This window comes from Lithobates pipiens, unplaced genomic scaffold (genome assembly GCF_037356315.1).
Source record: "Lithobates pipiens isolate NorthernLeopardFrog02 unplaced genomic scaffold, aLitPip1_a1.2 Scaffold_18, whole genome shotgun sequence".
Lineage (NCBI taxonomy): Eukaryota > Metazoa > Chordata > Amphibia > Anura > Ranidae > Lithobates > Lithobates pipiens.
The window spans coordinates 206,196,492-206,222,481 of record NW_027507758.1 but is presented as its reverse complement, the minus strand read 5'-3'; the positions used below and the strand labels follow the sequence as shown (position 1 = coordinate 206,222,481).

General features: G+C 46.5%; 1 protein-coding gene across 3 annotated transcripts in view; it reads left to right on the top strand.

Annotated features, from left to right (window-relative positions):
• SFT2D1 (SFT2 domain containing 1) overlaps positions 1-25,990 on the top strand; it is a 576,004-nt gene that overhangs the window by 235,319 nt on the left and 314,695 nt on the right. For all 3 annotated transcript variants that reach the window (XM_077486539.1, XM_077486538.1, XM_077486537.1), the window contains one exon: positions 3,958-4,039. In XM_077486539.1, the coding sequence (XP_077342665.1) occupies positions 3,958-4,039 (82 nt within the window). The remainder of the gene's footprint in view (positions 1-3,957; positions 4,040-25,990) is intronic.

Here is a 25,990-nt window from a genome sequence, read left to right as displayed (position 1 = left end):
TTAAACAAACTTGTAGGGATCTTAATTGGTATAGGTTGAATTATGTATAACAGTCTGGGCATCACATTCATCTTAATAATATTGGTTCTCCCGAACCATGTAAAAATCTCTTTGTCCCATTTTTGAAGATCACTTTTGATCTGTCTTACCAGTGGGATATAATTAAGTTCAAACAGTTCATTTAGATTTTTTGACATTTTTGTTCCTAAGTAACTTATATATGAATTCGTCCATCTAAAATCAAATTGCGTGGACACTGCTTGCAACTGAGGCGAATCCATCTCTACTCCCATTGCCTCCGATTTTCCATAGTTTATTCTAAAGTTAGATATTTTCCCATATTCTCGTAGCTCCATTAGTAAAGATGGGAAAGATGTAATTGGGGACGTTACAAAAAAGATCAAATCATCTGCATAAGCTGCCAACTTCTGATCCTCATTTTTTATTTTTACCCCCCTGATATCCACATTAGCACGTATTTTCCTTAAAAAAGGTTCTATTGTCAAAATGAATATCAGGGGTGAGAGGGGACATCCCTATGGTAGCCACTTTTGAGGCGGTACCATATGCTCAGTTCCACACTCGAGTCTTGCAGAGGGAGATCCTGTCAATATGGGACAAATCTCCGCCATCCCTAGAATGTCAAATTGGGGTGAGCCAGCTAGGCTAGCCAGGGATTCCCTGCTCAGGTGGCTGAAGTCTCTGACCCTTCGGTCTGGGAAAAATCATTCCTTCCTCTCCATTGGATGGTGATCACAACGGACGCCAGCTTGACTGGTTGGGGGAGAGTTTTGACGTACAGTAGGCCCTGGGCCGTTGGACGTGGGAAGGATCCCACCTTCCGATCAATGTGCTCGAACTTCGGGTGATCAGGCGGTGCCTCTCCATATGGTCAAAGAGGCTGCAGGTGCGGACAACGCCACAGCGGTGGCCTATGTCAACCATCAAGGAGGAACAAGGAGCTCGGCTGCAGCATGGGAGGTCGCTCACATCCTACAGTGGGCAGAGTGGCCTGTGCGGGCCTTGTTGGCCGTATACATGCCGGGCGTAAAAAAAACTGGCATGCGGACTACCTGAGTCCTCTGATGCTGGACCAAGGGGAATGGTCGTTACATCCGGATATATTCCGGCTCATTCACCTAAGGTGGGGCACACCAGATGTGGATCTTTTGACCTCTCGGCTCAATCGGACGGTACGGAGGTTTGTCTCTGGGACAAGAGACCCCTGAGGGGACGCATCAGAGGCTTTTTGCTCCATGGGGACATTATTGGCTGATTATGCCTTCTTCCCACAAAAACTACTGCCACGCCTGCTATGCAGAGTGGAGGCCGAGGGGATTCCGGTGATTCTGATGAACCCAGATTGGCCTTGGAGTCCTTCACCGCCACCTAGTATGACTGGTGGCGGATTTTCCTTGGTGGCTGCCGATGTGAGAGGACCTTCTGTCGCAAGGTCCGATATTTCATCCTGCTTTACCGTTGCTGCTTTTAATGGCATGGCTGTTGAAAGCCGGGGTTAAGGGACCAAGGTCTGTCAGACTCTGTAATTACCACTATGCTAAGGGCATGGAAGTCATCTTCGCGGAAGATTTATCATCATACGTGGAAGGCCTACATCTCCATGTGTGAGGAGATGGGGTGGCGTCCGCACATACTCCATTTCCAGGCTCCTGCTATTTTTTGCAGCGAGGAGTGGATCAGAAACTTGCCTTAGCCACCATCAAGGGGCAGATGTCAGCCTTGGCTGTCTTCTTTCAAGTCCCTTGGCGACTCACTCATTGGTGAGTATATTTGTGCAAGGTTTTTGACATGTAGCCCCTCCGGTTCGACCACCGCGGGATCTGAATCTGGTACTATCGGTTCTTCAGAAACCGGCATTTAAAAATATTAGGGAAAATCCCTTGTTAACTCTTTTCTCAGAAAGTAGTCTTTCTAGTGGCAATTACATCTGGAGAGTTTCTGTATTGGCGGCTTTGTCGTGCAAGCCTCCCTACCCAGTTCTCCATAAGGATAAGGCGGTACTAGGTCCGCAGCCTTCCTTTCTTCAAAAGGTAGTTTCGGCCTTTCGTCTAAATTAAGATGTTGTGTTGCCATCCATATGTCCTTAGCCGACACATCCGAAAAGAAGTTACTTTACATTCCCGGGTTGTGGTCTGGGCTCTACGGGTGTATTTGTCTGCTATGTCTCCCTTCCGGAGGTCAGACTCTGTCTAGGTGGCTGATCTGAAAAAGGCCACCAGCTCTCTGTGGAGCAGACCGTGGTTCAGGCTTATTACTTAACAGAGCCCCCTTTCCTGTCACGACACCGGGGCAGTTGGAACCTCCTGGGCTTCCCGACATCATGTGTCTGTTTCTCAGGTGCGCAAGGCGGCGACTTGGTCGTCCGTTCACACTTTCACTAAGTTTTACAAAGTTGACGTGCACAAATCTTCGGATGCTTGCTTTGGCTGCAAGGTTTTGCAGGTGGCTGTGCAATGTTGCAATTCACACTTTCATTTACGTTACAAGTTTGTTGTGAACTCATCTTCGGATGCATAAGTTGGCCACAGGTTTTGCTGGCGGCCATTTAATTTGACAACTCCTCTGTTGAGGAGTTCCTCTATGTTGTGGGTGAAGTTATTTATTGCTGTTTCCACCCCTCATTTTTTGACACTGCTTGGGGATGTCCCCAAGATCAAGATTTAAAGGAGCTGTGTCCGTCAATGAACGAAAGAGAAAATAGGATCTTTGTACTCATCAAAAAATCCTTTTCTCTGACGTTCATTGATGGACACAGCACCCACCCCTCCTATTTATGTTTTTACTACTTTTTGACGAACTGAGCTGCAGGAAGCAGAGTGAGGGGTTATAGCCAATGGGACCACCCTCTGGCTGGTGCTGTGCAGTTTTACAGCTTTTACAGTTTTTACATGTTTTACATGTTCTGCCTAGTCCTCTCATGAAGGTGGCGATATGACCCTAACATCAAGATTTAAAGGAACTGTGTCCGTCAATGAACTAAAGAGAAAATGATTTTACAGTGAGTACAACAATCCTACTTTTGCTTCAGACAACAGAATGCTTATATGTGAACAGGGGCCAATGAATAGGACTTGGCTTGCTGAGCATTTTAGAGCTACGTTACGCTACGCTAAGTTTCAAACAGAAAGTCGCTCAAGTGTGAAGGGCCTAAGTGTCGTGTCTTTCTCTGTTGCTTTTTTCCTCTGATATCAGCATGAGTCAATTTCTGAGAAGTTTTCCCGACACAAGATAAAATTTGTGTCTGGGAGGGGGATAAGGACGGAGCTTGTCTATTCAGAACACATTTCTTTGTTTTTATTTTCAAAAATGTTTAGTCTTTTTTTTTAGTTTGTTTGGAAAAAAATAAAAAACCCTGGTGATTACCACCCAAAGAAAGCTCTATCGGTCTCAAAAAAAAATGTATAAAAATTTAATTTTGGGTGCAGTTTTGCATTACCGCGCAGTTGTCATTCAAAGTTTGACAGCGCTGAAAGCTGAAAAATTGCCTGAGCAGGAAGGGGGTGAAAGTGCCCAGTGGGAAAGTGGTTAACCAGTGCTCGGCCAGACACTGGAAGTCACAAGACTGCAATATATTGCTATTGAGGAAAGGTATTTAGCAGTTTATTTTTACTAAAATAATTACATTGCCATGTTCTGTGTGCTGTGGGAGACCAGATATTGTGAGTGCAGGATCCTGGGCTTAGTAAAACTTTATAGCCTATCCTGAACAAACTAGGTTTTCAAATGTTCTGCCCTCTTAAATTACCCCCTTCTTCCAAAGTCAACAAGGTAATTATGTTGGTTGTGGGTGGGTAGATATAGCCCAGACATTGTGGTTTATAGACAGATAGAATCCTGGGTGCCTGTACAAATAATTGTAATGCACATATAATTCCAATGTAAAATAACCAATCTATATGAAAACTCAAAGAAAGTTATTTCTCTTATTTTTCTTAGCACTTGTTTTCTCATGGGACCGGTGAAACAGCTTAAAAAGATGTTCGAACCAACCAGACTTATTGCTACTGTAGTTATGTTGGTAAGTATCACAGACTTTTTATATAATGATGTGAATATGACAAACACACAGACATGTTTTGTATGCAACACTACCTAGTTGTATTTCATTTTATTGTCTTGAACTTGATAGAAAATAAAACGAGTCATTAGATTTACGAAAGAAAAAAAAAGTGCCAAATTTTATTCAATCAATATTAAAGGCAAATTAGGCCTCATGCACACTGAACGTTATGAAAATGCCACTGCCGTTAGCTGTAGAAAGCTGTAGAATGAGTTTTGCAGTAGTGTTTTCTAGCTACTTTTTAGCAAAACTCCCATGAAAGCTTATGGCTTAAACGCAGAATAGAAACAGCGATCGTGTGTACAGGGCATTAGAGTTTCATGTTTGAATATACCAAGTCTGATTTGCCCGATGTATAGTATATTATTTGTTCTTGTTGTTCTGCAAACAGTAATATATACCGTTTTATATACTGTCTATATGCATTCTCTCATTTTTTTTTTGCATCAAATAAAAAACAAAGCAGGAGACAGTTGGTAAAATAGGAAACATACAATGTGCAACAAATACTAGAAATAACATTAAAACAGCATAATTTAATTTGGTTTCTTCTGTATAGGGATGTTACAACAATTTTTAGGTGGTATCCAGGGTCAGTAGTGGCTAAATCCTGGATTTTAATGCTGACACACATTTGTATCATTAACCACTTGCCGCCCGCCATATAACAAAATGACGCCAGCAAAGTGGTTGTGATATCCTGGCCAGACATCATATAGGATATCAAGCCGCTGTGTGCTGCCTGGATGCGTGCATCGCAGCGATCATTGTTGCGGTGTGTCAGTCTGACACAACGCAACTCTGATCTAGGTCAAGAGTCTCTGACAGAGACACTTTACCACGCGATCAACTGTGTCCAATCACGGCTGATCACGATGTAAAGAGGAAGAGCCGTTGACAGACACGAGTAAAGGAGAGCCGATCGGCTGCTCTCCTGACAGGGGGAGTCTGTGATGATAGTTTATCAGTGCAGCCCCCCCTCAGATGCCCGCCCAGGACCACCAGGGATGTCCACAACCTGAGACCACCAGGGAAGTACCAATCAGTGCCCAGGCAGCTGCCAATCAGTGCCCATCCCCAATGCCTGCCAGTGCCATCCATAAGTACCCATCACTGTTGCCTATTAGTGCCCACCAGTGCTGCCTACCAGTGCCCATCAGTGCAGCTTATCAGTGCCCATCAGTGAAGGAAAAAACTACTTTTTTACAAAATTTTATAACAAAAATGTTTTTTTTCTTCAAAATTTTCGGTCTTTTTTTTTATTAGTTCAGAAAAAAATAAAAACCACAGAGCTGATCAAATACCACCAAAAGAAAGCTCTATTTGTGAGAACAAAATGATAAAAATTGTTTGGGTACAGTGTAGCATGTCTGCAATTGTCATTTAACCACTTCCCGACCAGCGCACGACGATGTACGTCGACAGAATGGCACGGGCAGGCATATTGGCGTACAGGTACGTCCAATATTCGATGCCGCCCTGCCATCGGGAGCGCGCCGCCGCCGGCGCGCTCCCGCGCTGGTCGGGACCCCCGTGAGTCCGGTCGCGGGACCCGCGGACTCTATCTCCGCGGGCATCCCCGCGATCGGAGCGGCCGAATAGAGCAAATGCTGTGTAAACAACATTTGTCTATTCTGCCTAGCAACTAGTGACGCTGATCTCTGCTCCAATCACATGGAGCAGAGATCAGCGTCACTAGTGTACCAGTGTACACTAAATGAAAGCCCAACCCCCCCACAGTTAGTAACACTCCCCTAGGAACACTTAACCCCTACACTGCCACCCACTGGTTAACCCTTTCACTGCCAGTGTCATTTACACAGGAATCACTGCATTTATATAGCAGTGATTACTGTATAAATGACAATGGTCCCAAAAATGTGTCAAAAATGTCCGATGGGTCCCCCACAATGTCGCAGTCACAATAAAAATCGCTGATCGCCGCCATTACTAGTAAAAAAAAAAGAATAAAAAATTATTAATAAAAATGCTATAAAACTATCCCTATTTTGTAAACGCTATAACTTTTGCGCAAACCAATCAATAATCGCTTATTGCAATTTTTTTTACCAAAAATATATAGAAGAATACGTATCGGCCTAAACTGAGGGAAAAAAATGTTTTTTTATATATTTTTGGGGGATATTTATTATAACAAAAAGTAAAAAATAATGCGTTTTTTTCAAAATTGTCGCTCTATTTTTGTTTATAGCGCAAAAAATAAAAACCGCAGGGGTGATCAAATACCACCAAAAGAAAGCTCTATTTGTGGGAAAAAAAGGACGTCAATTTTGTTTGGGAGCCACGTCGCACGACCGCGCAATTGTCAGTTAAAGCGACGCAGTGCCGAATCACAAAAAGTGGTCTGGTCTTTGACCAGCAAATTGGTCCGGTCTGAAAGTGGTTAAAAAGTGACAGTTCTGAAAGGTGAAAATTGACCTGGGCAGGAAGATGCTAAAGTGCCCTGTTTCAAATTGGTTAAAATGCAGCTGAAGGGCTGCATTTTAATGATACAATGTACAGCTTTTTTTTTTTTTAAATGATGCTGCTGATGTATACTATGACATTAATTTGTCTGAAGTAGAGTAATGCCTCCATATACTCCAGGTAAAGGAGAATTTAGCCTGTTTATCAAGTACCTTTGCTTGCATGTCCTCCATGAGCATTAAGTTGTTAATTTCACCCACTCATTCTAATAAGGATGGGGAGGTGGTGGTTTTCCAATGTCTAAGGATCAACTGTCGCCCTGCACAAAGGAAAAATTTTAGTAAGTTTTTTTTCTGTGATTTAATGGAGCCCGGGAGAAGAGACAGAAGGGCAATGGCGGGAGAAGGTGAAAGCGGTTTTTCATAGATATCTGAATAGATCTGAAAGATTTGTGTCCAAAACGGGAGAAGTACAGAACACTCCCACCAAATGTGAATGTACGTACCTTTTGCGGAGTTGCATCTCCAACAAATGTCGGAGGTAGAGGGATACATTTGTTTGAGATTGGTCGGGACCCGCTACCACCTTGACACCAGCTTGTAGTTCTTCTCTTGTGCATAACTCGAAATTGTTGATTTGTGGGTGAAGATAAAGACCCTACTCCACTCCTCATCGGTTATATCTCTCCCAAGTTCCTCTGACCAGATTTTAGCGTACTTAGGTAGTGATCCATGTGAGTAGGTCAGGATCAGTTTGTAAAGTAGGGAAAGGGTGTGACGAGGCGTCTTCGGGAGCATGGATAACTGTTCATATCCCAACAGGGGTCTATGAACTTGATTGGAGTCTTGGAGTGTTTTGCAAAAGGACATCAGGTGTAGATGAGTTAGCCAGTTAATTTTAGACGAAGCGCCGATTCGGTTTGTGACAAAAGTACCCAGTGTTCTGTTAACAAATTGTTGTGCTATAGGCCAGGAGGACCTGTCATAGTCGTCCAAGGTTTGGATGGAAATGCCTTCTGGGAAGGCAGGGTTATCAAACAGAGGAGTGAGGGGGCTCAGGTGAGGGGGCTCCTGGGAGGGGACCTCAACGCCACCTTGATACCACGCCTTGATGCCTCGACCGGTAAGTCATCGCTCTCCCCAGTCTCTCTGACCAAAATGCGCACACTCCTCTCTGACATATCCCTAGTAGACGTTTGGAGACTGTTACACCCTACCGTTAAAGACTACACTTATTTTTCCCTGACAAATTCCTCTTACAGCTGACTTGATTACTTTTTTGTCTCACAATCCTTACTGGACTACTCCCCCTCTGCCTCTATAGGCCTTACCCTGTGGTCTGATCATGCCCCCATTCATATGGGCCTGGGCAGGCTACCCCCTCGAAATAAAAGATCGTCATGGAGGCTTAACGACAACTTGCTCTCTGACTTAGTTTGCACACAGGATATCGTACATACGATTAAACACTTCGCTACTGATCACGCCCATGACACCACCAACCCGCTTATCCAGTGATAAGCGCTTAAATGCGTTGTTCGGGGTAAACGTATCCAACATGGTTCCCGTATCAAGCGCGCACGTACTGCTGATACCGCACGTCTCCTTAATACTATAGTCACTTTGGAGGCTTCACACAAGAAATCTCCGGTCGTCACAACGTTACTAGAACTCGCTAACGCCAGGAGAGACCTAAAGCAAATTTTTTCCCATCGTGAGGCGATTGCGAGGGATAAAGGGTGCTTTGCCCATTATTCACTTGCCAACAAATGCGGTAGGCACTTGGCGCATACCCTTCAACCCAGACAAGCCAGGAAGCCCATCCCATTTATTAACTCCCCAACAAAAGGCAAAGTGATGAATAACATGGCCATAACAGAGGAATTCCACCAATATTACTCCAATTTATATAAATCTTACCCCCTTGTCTTCCTCTTCCCCATCTCACCTGCAAGACCTATCCGCATATGTCCAGGATACTGCGCTGCCCACTATACCAGTTACTGACCAAGCAGATTTGGAATCTGCCTTTTCCAACGCAGACTTTCTGGCGGCCATAAAACACCTTAAAAATGGTAAGAGCCCCGGCCCAGATGGGTTCTCTGCACGCTTCTATAAGACTTTTGCACCCCAACTTATCCCCTTTTTAGTTAAAGCTTTCAACGCCATTGACGGGAATCTTACCCCTCCCTCTGCCCTTCTCCAAGCCCAAATAGTTGTCATTCCTAAACCGGGCAAAGACCCATCTCTATGCCCTAACTACAGACCTATCTCTCTTTTAAATATTGATTTGAAACTATACACGAAGATTCTTGCCACCCGCTTATCACCTCTGCTCCCAGACATAATCCACAATGATCAGGTTGGCTTTGTCCCTGGCCGCGAAGCCAGGGACAATGCCACCAAAACTGTTCACCTTATCCATTATGCTCAGCGCCACCAACTGCCAACCTGCCTTCACTCCTGCGATGCAGAGAAGGCCTTCGACAGGGTCAGCTGGCCCTTTCTTCGTGCCACCCTGTCCCAACTAGGCCTAGGACCTATTATGCTCTCCTGCATCATGTTCCTATACTCCACACCCTCAGCCAAGATCCTGGTAAACGGCTCCCACTCTGACACATTCACGATTGCCAATGGCACTAGACAAGGCTGACCTCTCTCTTCTCTCTTATTTGCTCAAGGGATTGAACGTTTGGCCCAGGCTATTAGAGCCAACCCTAACATACATAGCATCCACACCCCTTAGTTATGCCCACTATAAACTCTCTTTATACGCGGATGATCTCCTCCTCTATGTTACTCAACCTCACATCAGCATACCCTCCATACTGGCGGAGATAGACCGATATGGCCGCCACATTAATTACAAGCTGAATATCTCAAAAACTGAGGCACTTAACTTGACATTGACACACACTGCCCTCACTTCCCTCAAGAATAATTTCTCTTTTCAGTGGCAAGAACACTCGATCTCTTATCTAGGAACAGCCATCCCAAGACATCTCCCAGACATATATTCCCTTAACTTCAGTCCTCTTCTTTCGAAGCTTAGACGCCTTACAGACAGTCGAATGAACCTCCCTCTGTCCTGGTTTGGTCGCATGCATACCCTGAAGATGGACATACTCCACAAACTCTTGTATCTCTTTCAAGCTCTTCTCATAGCTCTCCCAGCGGCGTTCTTCCGCACCCTACGTTCAATGGCCATCCGATTCGTTTGGCAGGGGAATCATCCCAGACTGAAACAAACTCCTATGCTCTCCCATTGCAAAAGGGAGTACAGGCTTACCAGACTTTGAGCTCTATCATATCTCTACGGTGCTGTCCCGTATCTTGGAATGGTTCCCCCACCCCTTAGTCAAGGCCACCGTTACAGTAGAACAAGACCTATCCTCTACCGATCTGCGTGCACTACTCTGGGGACACGCCCGAACATTCAAGTCTCCTACGGGCCTATCCCCCCTTACTAAAGACTCTGACGATTTGGTACCGTAAACGAGAGACCTATTCACTATCCTCTGACCTGAGCCCCCTCACTCCTCTGTTTGATAACCCTTTTGGTCAGAGAGACTGGGGAGAGCGATGACTTACCGGTCGAGGCATCAAGGCGTGGTATCAAGGTGGCGTTGAGGTCCCCTCCCAGGATCACGTTGGTCGTGCCAAACCGTTTAAGGCGGGAGATCACTTTGGTGAGAAAGTGCTGCTGCTCCTGGTTGGGAGAGTAAATGTTAACCACAGTATAAATCGTGTTAAAATGCAACAATTTGATAAAAACATATCTGCCCTGGGGATCAATGTAGGTGTCGAGGACATCTGGGGAGAAAGAGGCGTGAAATGCAATAGAGATACCTTTGGATTTAGCTGAGGGGTTGGTACTGTGGTACCAAGTTGGGTAATATTTAGATGGTAACTGTGGGATAGCATCTGATCTAAAGTGGGTCTCCTGCAAGAGCAATACTTGAGTCCCCAGTTTGTGAAAATGATATAGAATCTGCCTTCTCTTCTCCGGGGTGTTAAGGCCTCTGCAATTAAGAGAGGAAAATTTCAACAAGGTTGGCACTGCAATTGATTGGGTAAAGTATGGGGTTTATTTTGAGCACCAAAGGTGAAGCTCGCTGTCTCAGAAGGGGGGGGGGGGAGAGGTGGAGAGGAAGGAACCAGTGGCTCCGGGTGAGAGAAGGGGGGAAGAAGGAGGAAGAGAGGGGACATAGAGAAAGAGAGAAAAAGAAGGAAATCGGGCCGGATAGGCCGTACTATTAAAGTTGCAATCAACATATCAGCTAAAACCGCTATGGGCGCTGAAAACCCTAAGTGGGGGGAAACGTGGTCAACACACAGAGGCTCGCACACACCGGGCAAAACATTTACAATTTCTGCTAGTAATTATACAGCTCAAAACCTGGTAGTGCTAGTGGAATGTTAAACTACTATATGTGGGCCCCTGGAACGAATGTCCTAGGGGTCCACAGTTAAACTATATGCATCCAGCAGTACACAGGGAAACTCTTTCCTATGGAGAACAGGACACATCACCAATGGGGGGAGGGGTGGGGAGAGGGATCAGGTGGGGGGGGGGGATGGTGAGGAAGGAGGGGAGAGAGGGGGAAGCCCCAGATTAACAAGGGACACTTTGTGCAATAACAAACAATTCCCCCCTAGCATGGGGGGCCTGTATCCTGAAACTGAGTGATAATACCTGCGCGTGCAGTTAAGAAATAGAGGATAAGGGATTAGGTAGAGTAACAAAGTCCCAGTAACAATGTATACAGTTGCATCTTCACTGGTCAGAAGCCTGTGAAGGGGCAGAAAAACAAAGTTAGTCAAGGTAGCTGCATCGGGTAGTCATCCATCAGATGCCTTGGAGGCTTTAGGTCTGGAGCGTTTGGTCTTCTTTTTAGATTGTCTCTGCCAGCCTGTGGTGATCTGGAAACCTGGGGTGGCCGCTTAGAGAGGCCAGTCCGGAGTGGGGATCTGTGGTAGTTCAAAATTTCCTAGGAACCTCGGGAGGTCCCCCAGAGTGCGGAATGACGCAGACTTCCTCTCATGGGATGCAGAGAGGACGAATGGAAATCCTCATCGCTATTTAATTAGTTTTGCTTGGAGGGCCCCAGTAAGTGATTTCAGGGCCCGCCGAATATCCAGGGTCAGCTTGGAAATGTTGGGGAGTAAAGTCACTGGGGAGCCATTGAAATGTATGGCTTCCTGAGTACGTGAGGCTTGCATAATGTCATCCTTGGTCGCATAAAAATGCACTCTGCAGATAACGTCCCTGGGGTGTTCCAGGTTGGGGTTTCGGGGCCCAAGGGCTCGGTGAACACGATCAAGTTCCAGAGGGACGTCCTTATCTTTGTGCAGCAGGTCATTAAACATGGCGATGACTGCAGGGGCCAGGTCTTTGGTTTCTACAGATTCAGGTAGACCGCGTATTCGTATATTGTTACGTCTGGCCCTATTTTCCTGATCATCCTGATGGTACATCAGTTGTTGGATTTGCAAAGTGTGCTTATGCAGGGCGGCCTCATGGGCTTGCAGAATGGACGCAGTTTCCTCCGCGTTATGTTCCACCTCTTCCAGTCTGTTCGTAACATCCCTGCGCAGCTCTCCCAGTCTGTTCGTAACATCCCTGCGCAGCTCTGTGATTTCTTGCTTGTAAGAGCGCTCAAGTCTCACAGGCCTCAAAATCCTGTTTTGTGGGGAGGGCTTTAATGTAGGCTTCCATGTCCCATCCGCCATAGGATCTATGAGAGTCAGGGGAATGGCAGGCTGAGCCAGTTTCAGAGTCTGTGGGGGACCTGGTTCTCATATGAGTTGCGGAGCGCTGAGATGAAGCTCCCTGTGAGGCAGAGTGTGCGCCTGAGGTCAGGGCTGGCACCATCTTGGACGGGGGGGGGGGGCATGATGATCCTGCCCTAAACGAGTAAAAAAAAGGTCTATTTCCCCCTCCCCCTATTTTCCCCCGGCGACCATCTCCCCCACCTTTCTTCCCCATTACCGACCTGTTTGCGGCGTCTGAGCGGGTGAGTAAACGGTTGTGTGCCCGGCGTGTGCGGGAGCTCCACAGAGGCATGTATTACCGCTCCATGCGCTAGGCCATGCCCCCCCTCAATGTTTTTTTTAATCTGAATTATATGTGATGGATCAGAACACAATAGTCTAAGTTAGTGAAGTAAAATTAGAAAAATTATATACATTTTCAGAAATAAAAAAAATGATAATTCGCATGTGCGTATGTATTCACCCCCTTTGTTATGAAGTCCATAAAAAGCTCTGGTGCAACCAATTATCTTCAAAAGCCACATAATTAGATTGCTACCTAAGTGTTACATGATCTGTCATTACATAGACGCACATTTTTGAAAGGCCCCAGAGGCTGCAACACCTAAGCAAGAGGCACCACTAACCAAACACTGCCATGAAGACCAAGAAACTCTCCAAACAAGTAAGGGACAGTGTTGAGAAGTACAAGTCAGGGTTAGGTTATGAAAATAAAATCCAAATCTGTGATGATCCCTAGGAGCACCATCAAATCTGTCATAACCAAATGAAAAGAACATGGCACACCAGCAAACCTGCCAAGAGACGGCCCCACACCAAAACTCATGGACTGGATGTCATAAGATGTACGCAGGTAAGGCGCTCTGTCGCACAGTTGTGCGCAATAGGAATGCGCTAAAGCGCACAAGTGCGCACACAGGGCGTGACCCCTCGCTGACCTATAAAGGCAATGAGGGCATCCAAACACACTGCTGGTTCGTCTTCAGCTTCCTGAGATTCCCACATCTGCTCTTGTGATCTGTATTACCCGTTGTGACCCGGATTGCCTTATCGACCTCGCTGATCTTCTCATGATCTGACCTCTGGCTTGACCTTGGACTCCCGCTTTCTGAACGTGTTTGACCCACAGCCTGCATCTGGACTTACCTACCATCTCCTTTGATCGACCCCTGGCTTGTCTTTGGATTACTCTTCTGTCTCAGCATTCCTGGTACTTGTTGTCTTCTGATGTGGACTGTGTTTGACCCCCGGCCTGCCTCCTGGATTCTCCCTTTGCCTTACGGACTTACTACAATTGCTCCTGGACCTTCCCACGGGACATCACCTATCAGCTCTGCTCAAGCTACTTGCTGATCTACTAGCAAGTGACTGTCCTACTGCTAGCTTGTGCCTCTTGGTGCCAACCACCCTCTGTGCCACCTTCAGGGGTGGTCTGCGCCGAGTCGCAACAGCGACCGCTCTCGGCATCTTGGCCTCGGTGAGTACATTTATATGAAACTGGGCAAGGAGGCCGTTAATCAGAGAGGCAGCACATAGACCTAAGGTAACCCTGCAGGAGCTGCAAAGTTCCTCAGCAGAGACTGGAGTATCTGTACATAGGACGACAATAAGCAGTACACTCCATAGAGTTGGGCTTTATGGCAGAGTGGCCAGAAGAAAGCCATTACTTTCAGCAAAAAACAAAATGGCACATTTTAAGTTTGCCAAAAGGCATGTGAAAGACTCCCAAAATGAATACAGGAAGGTGCTCTAGTCTGATGAGACTAAAATTGAACGTTTTGGCCATAAAAGAAAAAGCTATGTCTGGCACAAACCCATCACATCATTCAAAGAACACCATGTTTTTCAGCAGTCGGGGACTGGGAAAATGGTCAGAGTTGAGGGAAAGATGGATGGTGCTAAATACCGGGATATTCTTGAGCAAAACCTGTACCACTCTGTGTGCGATTTGAGGCTAAGATGGAGGTTCACTTTCCAGCAGGACAATGACCCCAAACACACTGCTAAAGCAGCACGTCAGTGGTTTAAGGGGAAACATTTAAATGTGTTGGAATGGCCGAGTCAAAGCCCAGACCTCAATCCAATAGAAAATCTGTGGTCAGGCTCAAAGATTGCTATTCACAGGCGCAAACCATCCAACTTAAATGAGCTGGAGTCGTTTTGCAAGGAGGAATGGGCAAAAATCCCAGTGGTAAGATGTGGCAAGCTCATAGAGACTTATCCAAAGCGACTTAGAGCTGTGATAGCCACAAAAGGTTGCTCTACAAAGTATTGACTGGGGGGGGGGGAATAGTTAAGCACATGGAATTTTTCTGTTATTTTGTCCTATCTGTTTGCTTCACAATAAAAAAAAAAAATCTTCAAAGTTGTGGGCATGTTCTGTAAATTAAATGATGCAAATCCTCAAACAATCCATGTTAATTCCAGGTTGTGAGGTAACAACATGAAAAATGTGAAGGGGGTGAATGCTTTTGCAAGGCACTGCATGCATGCATGCATGTATGTATGTGTGTACATGTGCAGGTGTGCTCAAAAGTTTGCACACCCTGGCAGAAATTGTGAAATTTTGGCATTAATATTGAAAATATGACTGATCATGCCAAAAAAACTGTCTTTTTTTTTTTTTTTTTTTTTTAAGGATAGCAATCACATGAAGCCATTTATTATCGCATCGTTTTTTGGATCCTTTTTAAATCCTAACAGAAATCACCCAAATGACCCTGATAAGAAGTTTACATACTCTGGAATGTTTGGCCTTAGTACAGACACAGAAGGTGGCACACACAAGTTATTATGGGAATAAAGGTTAATTACTCACATTTGTGGCTTTTTAAATCACAATTCGTGTCTATATATAGTGTGAGAAACTTGGAGAACTCTATATTAACCTGTGCACTGCAGGCCAACCCTGCTGATCAACCTTTGTGTGTTTGGCTCAGTTTCCTGCCTGCCGTGTGCTCTACATTTGTTTCTGTTATCGACTTTGGCATGTTATCTACTATTCTTGTCTGCTTGAGACCCTGACCTTTTGGCGTGTCCCCGACTATCCCAGGTTGCCTGTGACCCTGAAACTTTGGCGTGAACTCGGTTGTCCTTGTCTGCTTGTGGCCCCCGACCTTGGCTTATTGCCTTACTTTCCCTATCCTCCTGTTGCCTACTGTGGGTGTGAGCTGGGGGACCCTGGGGGTCACAACCTGGAGCCAGTTGCAGCCCAGTCCATCCTCACCACTAGAGGCTCTGGTGAACAGCTGCTGGCTCTTAGACTCTGCGCCCTAGGCAATCTTATGCTCTAACCCCGGTGGGATCCGTCTTGGTGTTCCAGCGGCCCTGCCTTCCTTACCACCTTGACTCCCATTCGCAGCAGTCAGCCGTATCCTGATCTCAACTGTGTGCATCTGTCACCTAGTCTCAAGGTGACCTGACACCGACCCCTTACCACGTGATGAGCTGTCAGCCAATGACCGCTGATCATGTGATGTAAACAGAGCTGATAATCGGCTATTTTTTTGTTGTTTTTCCCATAAGTTTTTATTTTCAAAAAAAAGAACTGGTGTTACACAAAATACGTAATGTGCATGACATACAGCTTAATTTCAGATAACAGAAGTTACTATGATCTGGAAACACTCTTGCTCTCAGTTTGATATCCTTAGGTTGAAGTATCAACTATAAGAAAGAAGGAAAGAAATGTTCCCCGTGTTCCGAGATCCTTAGGTGGTAATGGAATTGTAGTTGCCGGGGGGTATTCCTCTATAAGGTCTGAGTAGCTGTCTCAAACGGGTCACCCTATTCGGGCATGTCACTCTGGCTGTCTAGGGTTGTAGAGGGCATCATCTGTGTGCGGGAATGTGCTCGGCTGGTCGTTCAGCGTGAGAGGCAAGAGGTATGGGCGTCGAGCCAGAAGAGCCGGTTGGCCAACTGTGGGTCTGGAATGTCTGCATCTGATATATCGGAGTAAAGGTGGGGGGGCTGGGAGGGGGAAGGATGGGAGAGGGTGGTGGGCAGTTACGGATTAATAAGAGAGGGTGAAGGGGAGGGGAAATAGTTGACGGGGGGGGGGGGGTCATCTCTCCGGACTCCACCGAGCCAAAGATAAGTTGTTGGGAATGTGAGGAGGAGGTTTGCTCTATGGTGGCAAAATCTTTTATCTATAAACATGTTGACTACTTGGAGCTGTATTCGGTCCAAGACCGCGTGTTAGGTCAGGTGGGGGTGTGTCTAGGTTGCTCTTAGCAGTTTAGCTGGTCAGGGAGGTCCATTCTTGTGCAGTTTTCAAACCTTTCTGTTGAGCGAAAGTGGGTCCACTTATCCCAGATCTGGGCGTACTTGTGTAGGGAGTCACGTGCTATGTGAATGAGTTCCTCCATGTCTGTTATCTTCCCCACCCTGTGGAACCATTCACGCGTGGTTGGTACACTTGCAGAGCCCCAATGGGTTGGGATGCATAGCTTTGCAGCATTAAGCATGTGTAGGCCTAGGGACTTCTTGTACGCGTGAATTGGGCTAGGGGAATGGTGGAGGAGCCGCCGGCAGGCGTGAACTCTATTGGGCACTCCGTGACCGTGGTGGTGATTCTGTGAACCTCGGTCCAAAAGGGCTGGATTTTTGGGCATGTCCGCTATATATGTAAGAGTGTCCCTGTGTCATTGGAGCACCTCCAGCATGGATTAGAGACGTTAAGTAGGTTAAGGTGTCCTATACCATCTGGATAGGATTTTGAAGTTGTTCTCTTGGATATTTACATTCCTTTATGAGTAATCGTCAAGATTCTTTCCCAGTTTTCCTCAGAGAAATTCAATTGTAAGTCCCTTTCCCATGCTTGACAAGCTTTCCCCTCTTTCGAGGAGGCTAGCATGTAGAGCATTGAGTGTATCGTCGAGATTAGGTGTCGCTGTGGTGTAGGTTGGGAGCGTAGGGTCTCAAAAGGCGTCATTTGTCTAGAAAGGCCTTCTTCTAGGTTCATTGTTCTGAGGAAGTGGCGTATTTGAAAGTACGTCCAGCTGGGTATGGGAGTCCTATCCCGGTTGGTAGGGAGTGCTGTGTGGTTTAGGAGGATCCCGTTGCTGTAAAATTGGTGTGCTCGCATGTCTTTCAGTGGCCAAGAGGTTTTTAGGAAGTTTTTGGACATTCCGGGAGCGAAGGCCGGGTTGAGGCGAATGGGTGTGAGTGGTCCCGGATTGGAGGTGAGTCTGAACTTTTTGCATGCCTCTTTGAAGTAGCCAAGCATGGCTCCCACAAGAGGGTGTTCCTTCAGCCCTTTAGGAATGTTTGAAGGGAGAATCCAGGGTAAGGTCTTGATTGGAAAGATTGAAAACGAATCCTCCAAGTAGACCCACTCGTTATCATTCTCGCGTGACGACCAGACTATTATTCTAACCAAGTGACAGGCTATAGAATAGTTCTTGAGGTCTGGAAAGCCAATCCCCCCCTTTGTTTTTGGGTTTTGTGAGTTGGGTGAAACTTATTCTGGTGCGTTTATGATTCCACAGGAACTGTACGGATATGCGTTTAATGGTCTGAAAAAATGAAGTTGGGAGCAGGATAGGGATTGTTTGTAGAAGATAGAGGATTTGTGGAAGAACATTCATCTTAAGGATGGTTGCACGTCCAAACCAGGAAAAGTGGGGTTTATTCCATTTGCGCAAGTCAGCTGCTATAGTGCGGGATAAGGGGAGGTAGTTTTTGGAGTAGAGATCTTGGAGGTGGGTGGGGAGTTGCATCCCCAGGTTATGGCGTCTCGTTTCCAAGAAAAAGGGAAGTTGCTTTGGCATTGCGTGACTTTGTCTTTAGGAAGGGATATGTTCAGGGCGTTGGATTTGGAAAAGTTTATTTTCAAATTTGAGAGGCGTCCGAAAGATTCAAAGTCTTTGAGTAAATTAGAGATTGAAGTTAACGGGTCGCTTAGAAACAAAAGGATGTCGTCAGCGAATGCCGCTATTTTATGTTTTTGTCCGGCTATGCGTATACCTCGTATGCTTTCATTTGTTTGGAGGCGTCTCAATAGGGGCTCTAGTGTCAAAATAAAGAGGATTGGGGAAAGCGGGCATCCCTGTCTCGTTCTGTTCTGGATGGGGAAGGCATTCGACAGACAGCCATTGACTTTTATCCTGGCGGTTGGTGTGGTGTATGTAGGGACATTATCAGGTTATACATTCTATCTGGTAGTCCTAAGTGGCGCAAAGTCGCCCCCAGATAGTCCCATGCCAGCTTGTCAAATGCCTTCTCCGCATCCAGAGACAAAAAGTAGCCCCCCTGTTTTTGGGTGGAAAGCCAATGGTGTAGATTGATCGCCTTTATGGTATTGTCCCTGGTTTCCCTGCCAGGGACAAAACCCACTTGGTAGGTCCCAATAATTGTGGGAAGGAGAGTGAGTAAGCGATTAGCTAAGATCTTGGCGAACAGCTTTAAATCTACGTTAAGTAGTGATATATGTCTGTAACTAGTTACTGAAGCGACATCCTTTCCGTGTTTTGGGATCACCATGATTTGTGCTTCTAAGAGCCTATGAAATGGTATGGACGTTGTGTTTAATGAGTTAAAAGCTCTAAGGAAGGGTGCGGATAGAGTGTCAACAAATGTTTTATAGCGGGGATATGCAATTAGCGGACCTCCAGCTGTTGCAAAACTACAAGTTCCATCATGCCTCTGCCTCTGGGTGTCATGCTTGTGGCTGTCAGATCTTGCTATGCCTCATGGAACTTGTAGTTCTGCAACAGCTTGAGGTCCGCTAATTGCATATCCCTGTTTTATAGTAAGGGGCTGACAGGCCATCCGGGCCAGGGCTTTTGGCCGGTTTAAGTTGTTTAATCGCCTGACTGAGTTCCTCTCCTGTAATGGGGTTGTGTAGACCCTGTATCTCCTCCCTAGATAGCTTGTTGGGACTATACTGGTCCAGGAATTGTGTGATGAGTTTCTCTCTTTTTCAGGTCTTTGGAGTTGGGTCAACCTGGTAGGTTGAAGAGTCCCTTATAGTAGAGCTCAAATTGCGCCGCTATGTCCTCAGAAGAGGTGTGTGCTGTGCCTGAGGAGTCCTTTATGCTATGGATATTCATACTAGCCTTGTTCGCTTGGAGGGCTTGGGCTAGTAATCTCCCACACTTGTTGCCCTGGTCATAAAAGAGCTTTTTTATTAAGAATGAGTTCATGGCGTGTCCTGCGGTTCATTATTTCTAGTAGTAGTCGTCTAGTGTCTGTTAGCTCTTGAAGGGTGTCTTGAGCAAGTGAATGTTTGTGGGCACGTTCCAGTTGCTTTATTTTTTGGATTAACTCTGTTGTTCTAGTTTGGTGTGCTTTTTTCTTAGCTGCAGCGAGTTCTAGGAACTTCCTGCGGATGGTGCATTTGTGAGCTTCCCAGACTGTGAGGGGTGCGCTTTGGGGGTCAGTGTTCTCTCGGAAGTAGTTATTCAAGCTGGTATTGATCTGATTAATGTCAGTCTCTGATGTGAGTAATGAGGCGTCTAGACGCCATGTTTTCATGGTCCACTTCTTTTCTGGGAGCGTGAGAAGAATTGTGATCGTGTGGGGATCAGCTATGAGTAGGGGTTCAATAGTAGCAGACTTCAACATGGGGAGGTCTGTTTGGGAGAGGAAGAGATAGTCGAGTCTGGAGTATCTATTATGTGGGTTGGAGAAAAATGTATTATCTTTAATGCTGGGGTGTAATGTACGCCATGTGTCATGTAGGGAGAGGTTTTGTAAATGAGTACTGATTTTCCACAGGGTCCTGTAGGGAAGGGAGGAGGTGCCGATGAGGAATCAAGGAGAGGTTAGAGGGTTACATTAAAGTCCCCTCCAAGGACGGTCAGTCCTGACTGGAAGCCTGCTATGATGTCGGCTACCGAACGGAAGAAACTTGTCTGAGCTGTGTTAGGGCTGTAAATGTTTGCTAAAGTTACTGGGCGGTTGTAAAGTATTCCCTTTAGGAATATGTAAGGACCCTCAGGGTTGATCAGGGAATCTAGCAGTTGCCAGGGAGCATTTTTGGACAGCAGAATCGAGACCCCCTTCGTTTTTGCAAGCGGATTAGTGTCATGATAAGCCGTGGGGTATTTAGGATTTGAAAATTTCGGGATGTTCTTTGAGCAGAAGTGGGTTTCCTGTAGGAAAATGTCTGCTTTGAGTTTGGACATCAAGTTTAAAATTTGGCTGTGCTTTTCGGGTATGTTTAGTCCCTTTACATTTTGGGAAACTATTTTTAGGGTGGGAGATTCCGAAATTGAATGTGATTTGAAGTTTGGGGGGGTCATGCTTCTCAGGACCTACGCAGGTGTCGCCTGCTGTGAGGGTTGGGTCAGTTGTGTTGGGTTTTGAGGAGACAGGGGAGGGCTAGTGGGGGGGGGAGATTGGGGTTCCCAGGGGGGGCCTTAAGCTTGTAGGTGGTGTGGGCAGCGGAGGAGTCCAGAGAGATCAGGGTCAGGTGGGAAAGGGTAGAGAGGTGTGCAGAAGAGAGGAAGGGAGAGGGAGGTAGGAAGAGGTTGAGGGAAGGACAATTGGGTATGGATGATGAAAGAATCGAAGGGTTGTGTAGCACAGCTACCTTACCCTAGTTTGGGTCATGTGGTCCGGATTGGGTCAACGGTCGATGTACTCTCCCGTTGCGTGGAGGGAAGTCAGAAGCGAGTCCGTGTGTCGGTCGGTCCCACAGGAATCCTCAGTAGTTGTTGCACAGAAACAAGCAGGAGCCTACTACGAAAAGTAATGCAAGGGGGAAGTATTAGGCAAATTAAATTAAGGATCTCAGGACACATTGGGTGTAACTATAGTTCGTATCAAGAGTAGGACATGTAACAGAAATTTGGTTGGGAGACTAAAAGCATATACAGTTCACCGATTTCAAACAAATTATATGTGAGACAGTAATCCATGTATATAGGACATGGGACACGGAGAAGGGGGGAGGCCCTTCATCTTTAACCTGTAAGCGTAATTAAAATCAACAAATTTAACCAATAACAAAACTTGACTATCAGTCTGCGATAAGTCATGCATGTAAGAACTAAATACCCTAGCATAGATGTCGTTTGTATGTGCAACCCGTTTCCCCTGTACTTTCAGTTTCCCCATCCACCGTTCCCGTCCCTGCCCCCAGTCAAATGGTATTAGTACGCTATATCTGGTAAAGGGTTGCTGAACTCTATGCTCGTTGCCAGGTATACGGAAATTGGACAACGTGGGTAGTGGCTTTCGGTTATGGCATCTCAAAGCGCTCCAGTGAGAGCAGGATCTGTCTGCGTCTCTCTTGCCTTGTTCTACGTGTGGGGTGTGTTCGCCATCTCCTAACGTTTGTGTTGTGCATAAATTACTACTATTCATTAGGCAGGAAGGAAACTCTATGGGTTAGTGCCCCTGAAGTGGTTCTGGGGTAGGGAAGTGACACCTTGCATCAGTATGTCGAAGTCCTCTGCATGACCGGTCAGGGTGGGTTGGTGTTGTAGGCGAGGGGACCCAGTAAGTAGAATAGACCCCTTTCCGCCCGTAACTGAGGTCATAGTGTAGACACCGTCAAATAAAAAAAAAAAAAATAATAAAAAAAAAAAAATATATATATATATATATATATATATATATATATATATACACATATATGCGGCAGAACGAAATTCTTAGGTGAAAGGAGTTCTGGCAGGGTCCAATGCGAGCATCATGAGGTGGCTACTCCTCAAGCTTCATCTGATGTTGTCGCGTAGTCCGAGGGGATCCTCATTTTAAGACGGGCCCTGGGTCTGCCCGGTACTGAGCTGCCTTTCGGCCAGTTTGCTGCGAGGTTCCTTACAGGGATATAGGTGAGAAATATTAACCACTGGGGATCTAGTGGGGTCATGGAAATGCCACTTTGCCGTATGGTAGGGTTCGAAGGGGCCTTTGATGTACCAGGTAGGAGCGTCAAACAGGCAAAAAGTAAAAAGGGTGGGGGAGCAAGACCGGATCCATGTTTCCATGATGGCCCTTGGGTATGGGAAATAGCTGCCTCAAAATAAAAGCTAAGTAGGGTCACATAGCTTGGTGGGAAGATGAACTGCGTGAATGGGATCCTCCTGACATAGTTTGGGAAGCCTTGTATAGTTCCGAGAAGAGTGCAGACAGGTGTGGGTTGGTGTGCGAGGAGCGTTGGTTCTAGCTAGGGATTTCACTGGGTATCTGGTGTTCAGATGACAGTCTAGGTGCAATCTGGTCTGGCTCATCTGTGGGCTGTTGATGCCGTGGGGCTTATGCTGGAACCGTCCCTCGGATCCCTCTGTGGAGGCGATCTCGGTGAATGAAAAAGGATCTGCGCCTCCTGATGTGGAAATCATCTCTCTCTGGGATGGTATCCATCGAGGTGGCTCTCTGAAGCTGAGTGATATGGAATGCCTTGTACCAATCTGGAAGCTCGACTGGAGGTATTTGCAGTATGTTGCAGAATCCTCTGAGGTCTTCTGTAGAGGTGCGCATCTTCACTGGTCTCGCGATTCGATTCCGATTATCTGGTCAACGATTCGATTCCATTCCGCGATGCATCACGATTACTGATGACCTCCCACTTCCGCTTCTGGGACACATCACAGGTCCCAGAAGATTGCCTGGCTGTGCAGGACAGCGCAGTGAGACATGCGCACCCGGCTGTGAAGCTGCAACATGTCACACCTGGATGCCCACAGTAGTATTGCCAGCGCCGTGGACAGGCAGGGGAGAGAATGGAGGGTTCGGGTGGCCGCATCGCTGTATGTGGGACAGGTGAGTGTCTTTTTATTAAAAGTCAGAAGACTTAGATACACTTTTTTTTGTAGCTGCTGACTTTTAATAAACAATAAATTTACTGGAACTCTGCTTTGAATTGAAAATAACCTCACTCCCTTAAAAAGTGCACTAATCTTGTGCAATACAGGGTACAGGCATGCACACATACTGCTGCTGGGAGGTCAGGAGAGATTACAAGCCACAGCTGACAAACAGCCCTGTGAAGTTCCCTGTACTGTCTCGGTGCTGACAGTTCACTGGCTTCCCTGTTTGCACCTTCCAGCACACTAGGAGTTAACACGGAAATGTGCAAACGGTGAAGCCAGGTAACTGTCAGCACAGAGAGTGTACAAGTTGTAAGTAGAGTACAAAACACATATGTACATTCACATCACACAACTTCATTGATACCTTTTTGTATGATTTTTAGTTATGGTTTTGCTCATCACACTGCCCCATTCATGCAATGCATGGCATCATGGTTGCATGCAATGCAGCCATGATGCCATGCATTGCATGTGTGGGGCAGTGATGAACATGAGCAAAACCATAAATCATACAAAGGAATCAATGACCTAATGTAAATCAAATCAATCACTATAAGACCTACAAACCATAATTGATTAAATAGCATGGTCACTTTAATGTTTAGGTCCACCATCATTTATTATTTAAAATTACTACAGTCATAATTTGGCATTTTTTTCACTGCAGTAAAGTCCACATGAATGGTGGTGCATCAGGTACATTATATATATATATATATATATATATACCGTATATATACACACAGTTGAGCTAGTTAGTTATGTCAGGACAGGGAGTGAGTGTCTTAACTGTACTAGAAGTGTACCTCATGATGATTGATGATGACGCTGACACTGCTAGACAGATACGGACGGTCTATCTCCTGCTGCCCACAGCAGCCTATGGGAGGATAGTATTCTTCTGGGTCTACTTGGCTTGGTAGCAAGACACTGTGAGCCGAGGAGGAAGGCTCTGGGGACTGGGACTCGTCGGAAGTAAGGGACACTAACTCAGCGCGCTGCTCCGGCTCCACATGTCTGTCTCGCACTCACAGCCAGCGCAGTGCGTACACAACACAAAGCAGGGGGTGACGTCAGTGGGAGGCAGGAAGCGGGAAGAGCCGGCTCGTCTTACTCCCTTGGCTCTTCAGCAGATTTCGGCTCCATTCGGTCTCAGAGGCGGGGCATAGCGTGGCACGAGTGTGACGTCAGTGGAACATCGATTATTCCAGTCGTAGCATCGATGCCGCATCGTATATGGCTGAATAGCGATGCATCGATGCTATGATTAATTTCAACAGCCCTAGTCTTCTGGGACTCTCAAGTTGGCGGTGTGACCCGCCAATGAAGCCGAGAGACAGAAGGGGAACTTCCATCTGTATTGGATTCCTTTGCAACGAAGGACATCAAGCAAGGGGCGCAGGTCTCTCCTAATTTGGATGGTAATGGGAAATAGATCTTGAAATATTTTTATCTCATCGCCCTGGAGGACCAAGTTGCAGCAGTCTCTGGCCCTCCTTAGGATGTCCTCTTTAAGTTTAAAATTCACCAAACTGCAAATTACATCCCTTGGGGGATCTGTGTCTCTGCCTTTGGGTTTAAGGGCTCTGTTCAGTCTCAACTTCAGTGGGGGTCTCAGGAGGTCTGCCTAGCAAATCATTAAAGATCTGTATGGCGACTTGAGTTAAGTGGGCTTGTTCTATGTTCTCTGGGATTACTCTTACCCTTATGTTGTGGCGACAGCCCCTGTTATCGAGGTCCTGCTGGGTGTTGTAGGTGAGGGAAGTTTGTTGCAGTTGTTGTATGGCGGTGTCATGGCGGCCAGTTGTTTCTTCAACTTCCGACAGCCTCAGGTGCTTTGAGTGGGTGTCTCTTCTGAGCTCAGATATCACAGCCGTGAGGGAGGTCTTTATGTCTGCCGCCACTGACCGAAGATCTGCCATGGTGAGGGCATGTGAGTTCGGTGGATTCTCCGCTCCCAGTGAGGCTCCCTCCACCGGCGGGCTCCGGCTGGGAGAGCATGTCTCTGCACAGGCCTGGGGTGAGGCCTTGCGTGCGCGGGATCGGAAAATGTCCGGTATATTGCATCCGTTCTGTGCCTCGGTACCTCTCGGGGAGCGGGAGCGGGACTGTGAACCCTGTCCTCTAGATTTACCCATGATTAGCGTCTGGATGGCTCTGAATTCGCTGCTGAGAGGACTCCTGTGGATGGAGCTGGGCTTTCAAGCGGCCATCTCGGCTCCAAGCCACGCCCCAATCAGCTATTTTTCTTCTCCACACAATGGTTTCATAGTTTCATAGTTAGTTAGGTTGAATAAAGACACCAGTCCATCCAGTTCAACCCGAGCGAGTGTCTATAATTGTCCCTATCACTGTACATTGCACACTCGAATTAGTCCCTACCCTCAAGGAGCCCACAATCCAAGGTCCCCATTCATATACTAGGGCCAATTTTGGACAGAAGCCAATTAACCTACCTGCATGTCTTTGGATTGTGGGAGGAAACCGGAGTACCCGGAGGAAACCCACGCAGGCACAGGGAGAACATGCAAACTCCAGGCAGGTAGTGTCGTGGTTGGGATTTGAACCAGCGACCTTCTTACTGCTAGGTGAGAGTGCTAACCACTACACCACTGTGCTGCCCTGTGGTAGCGTGTGGAGAAAAAAAAATTTGATTCCCGGGCGCTGTGAGAGGGACATCCGTCCCGATCGTGGATCACCTCTGCAGAAGCTTCTGTGTCACCTACCAGTGCACAACAGTGTCGCCTATAATTGTTACCAGTCGGTGCCTCATCACCAGTGCTGCCTAACAATACTACCTATCAGTGCTGTTTTATCTGTGCCTATCAGTGCAGCCCATCAGCAAATATCAAGGAAGGAGAAAAATGGCCCATTTGCAAAATTTTATAACAAACTTTTTTTTTTGTCTTTTTTTGTTTGTTTAGCAAACAATAAAAATCCAAGTG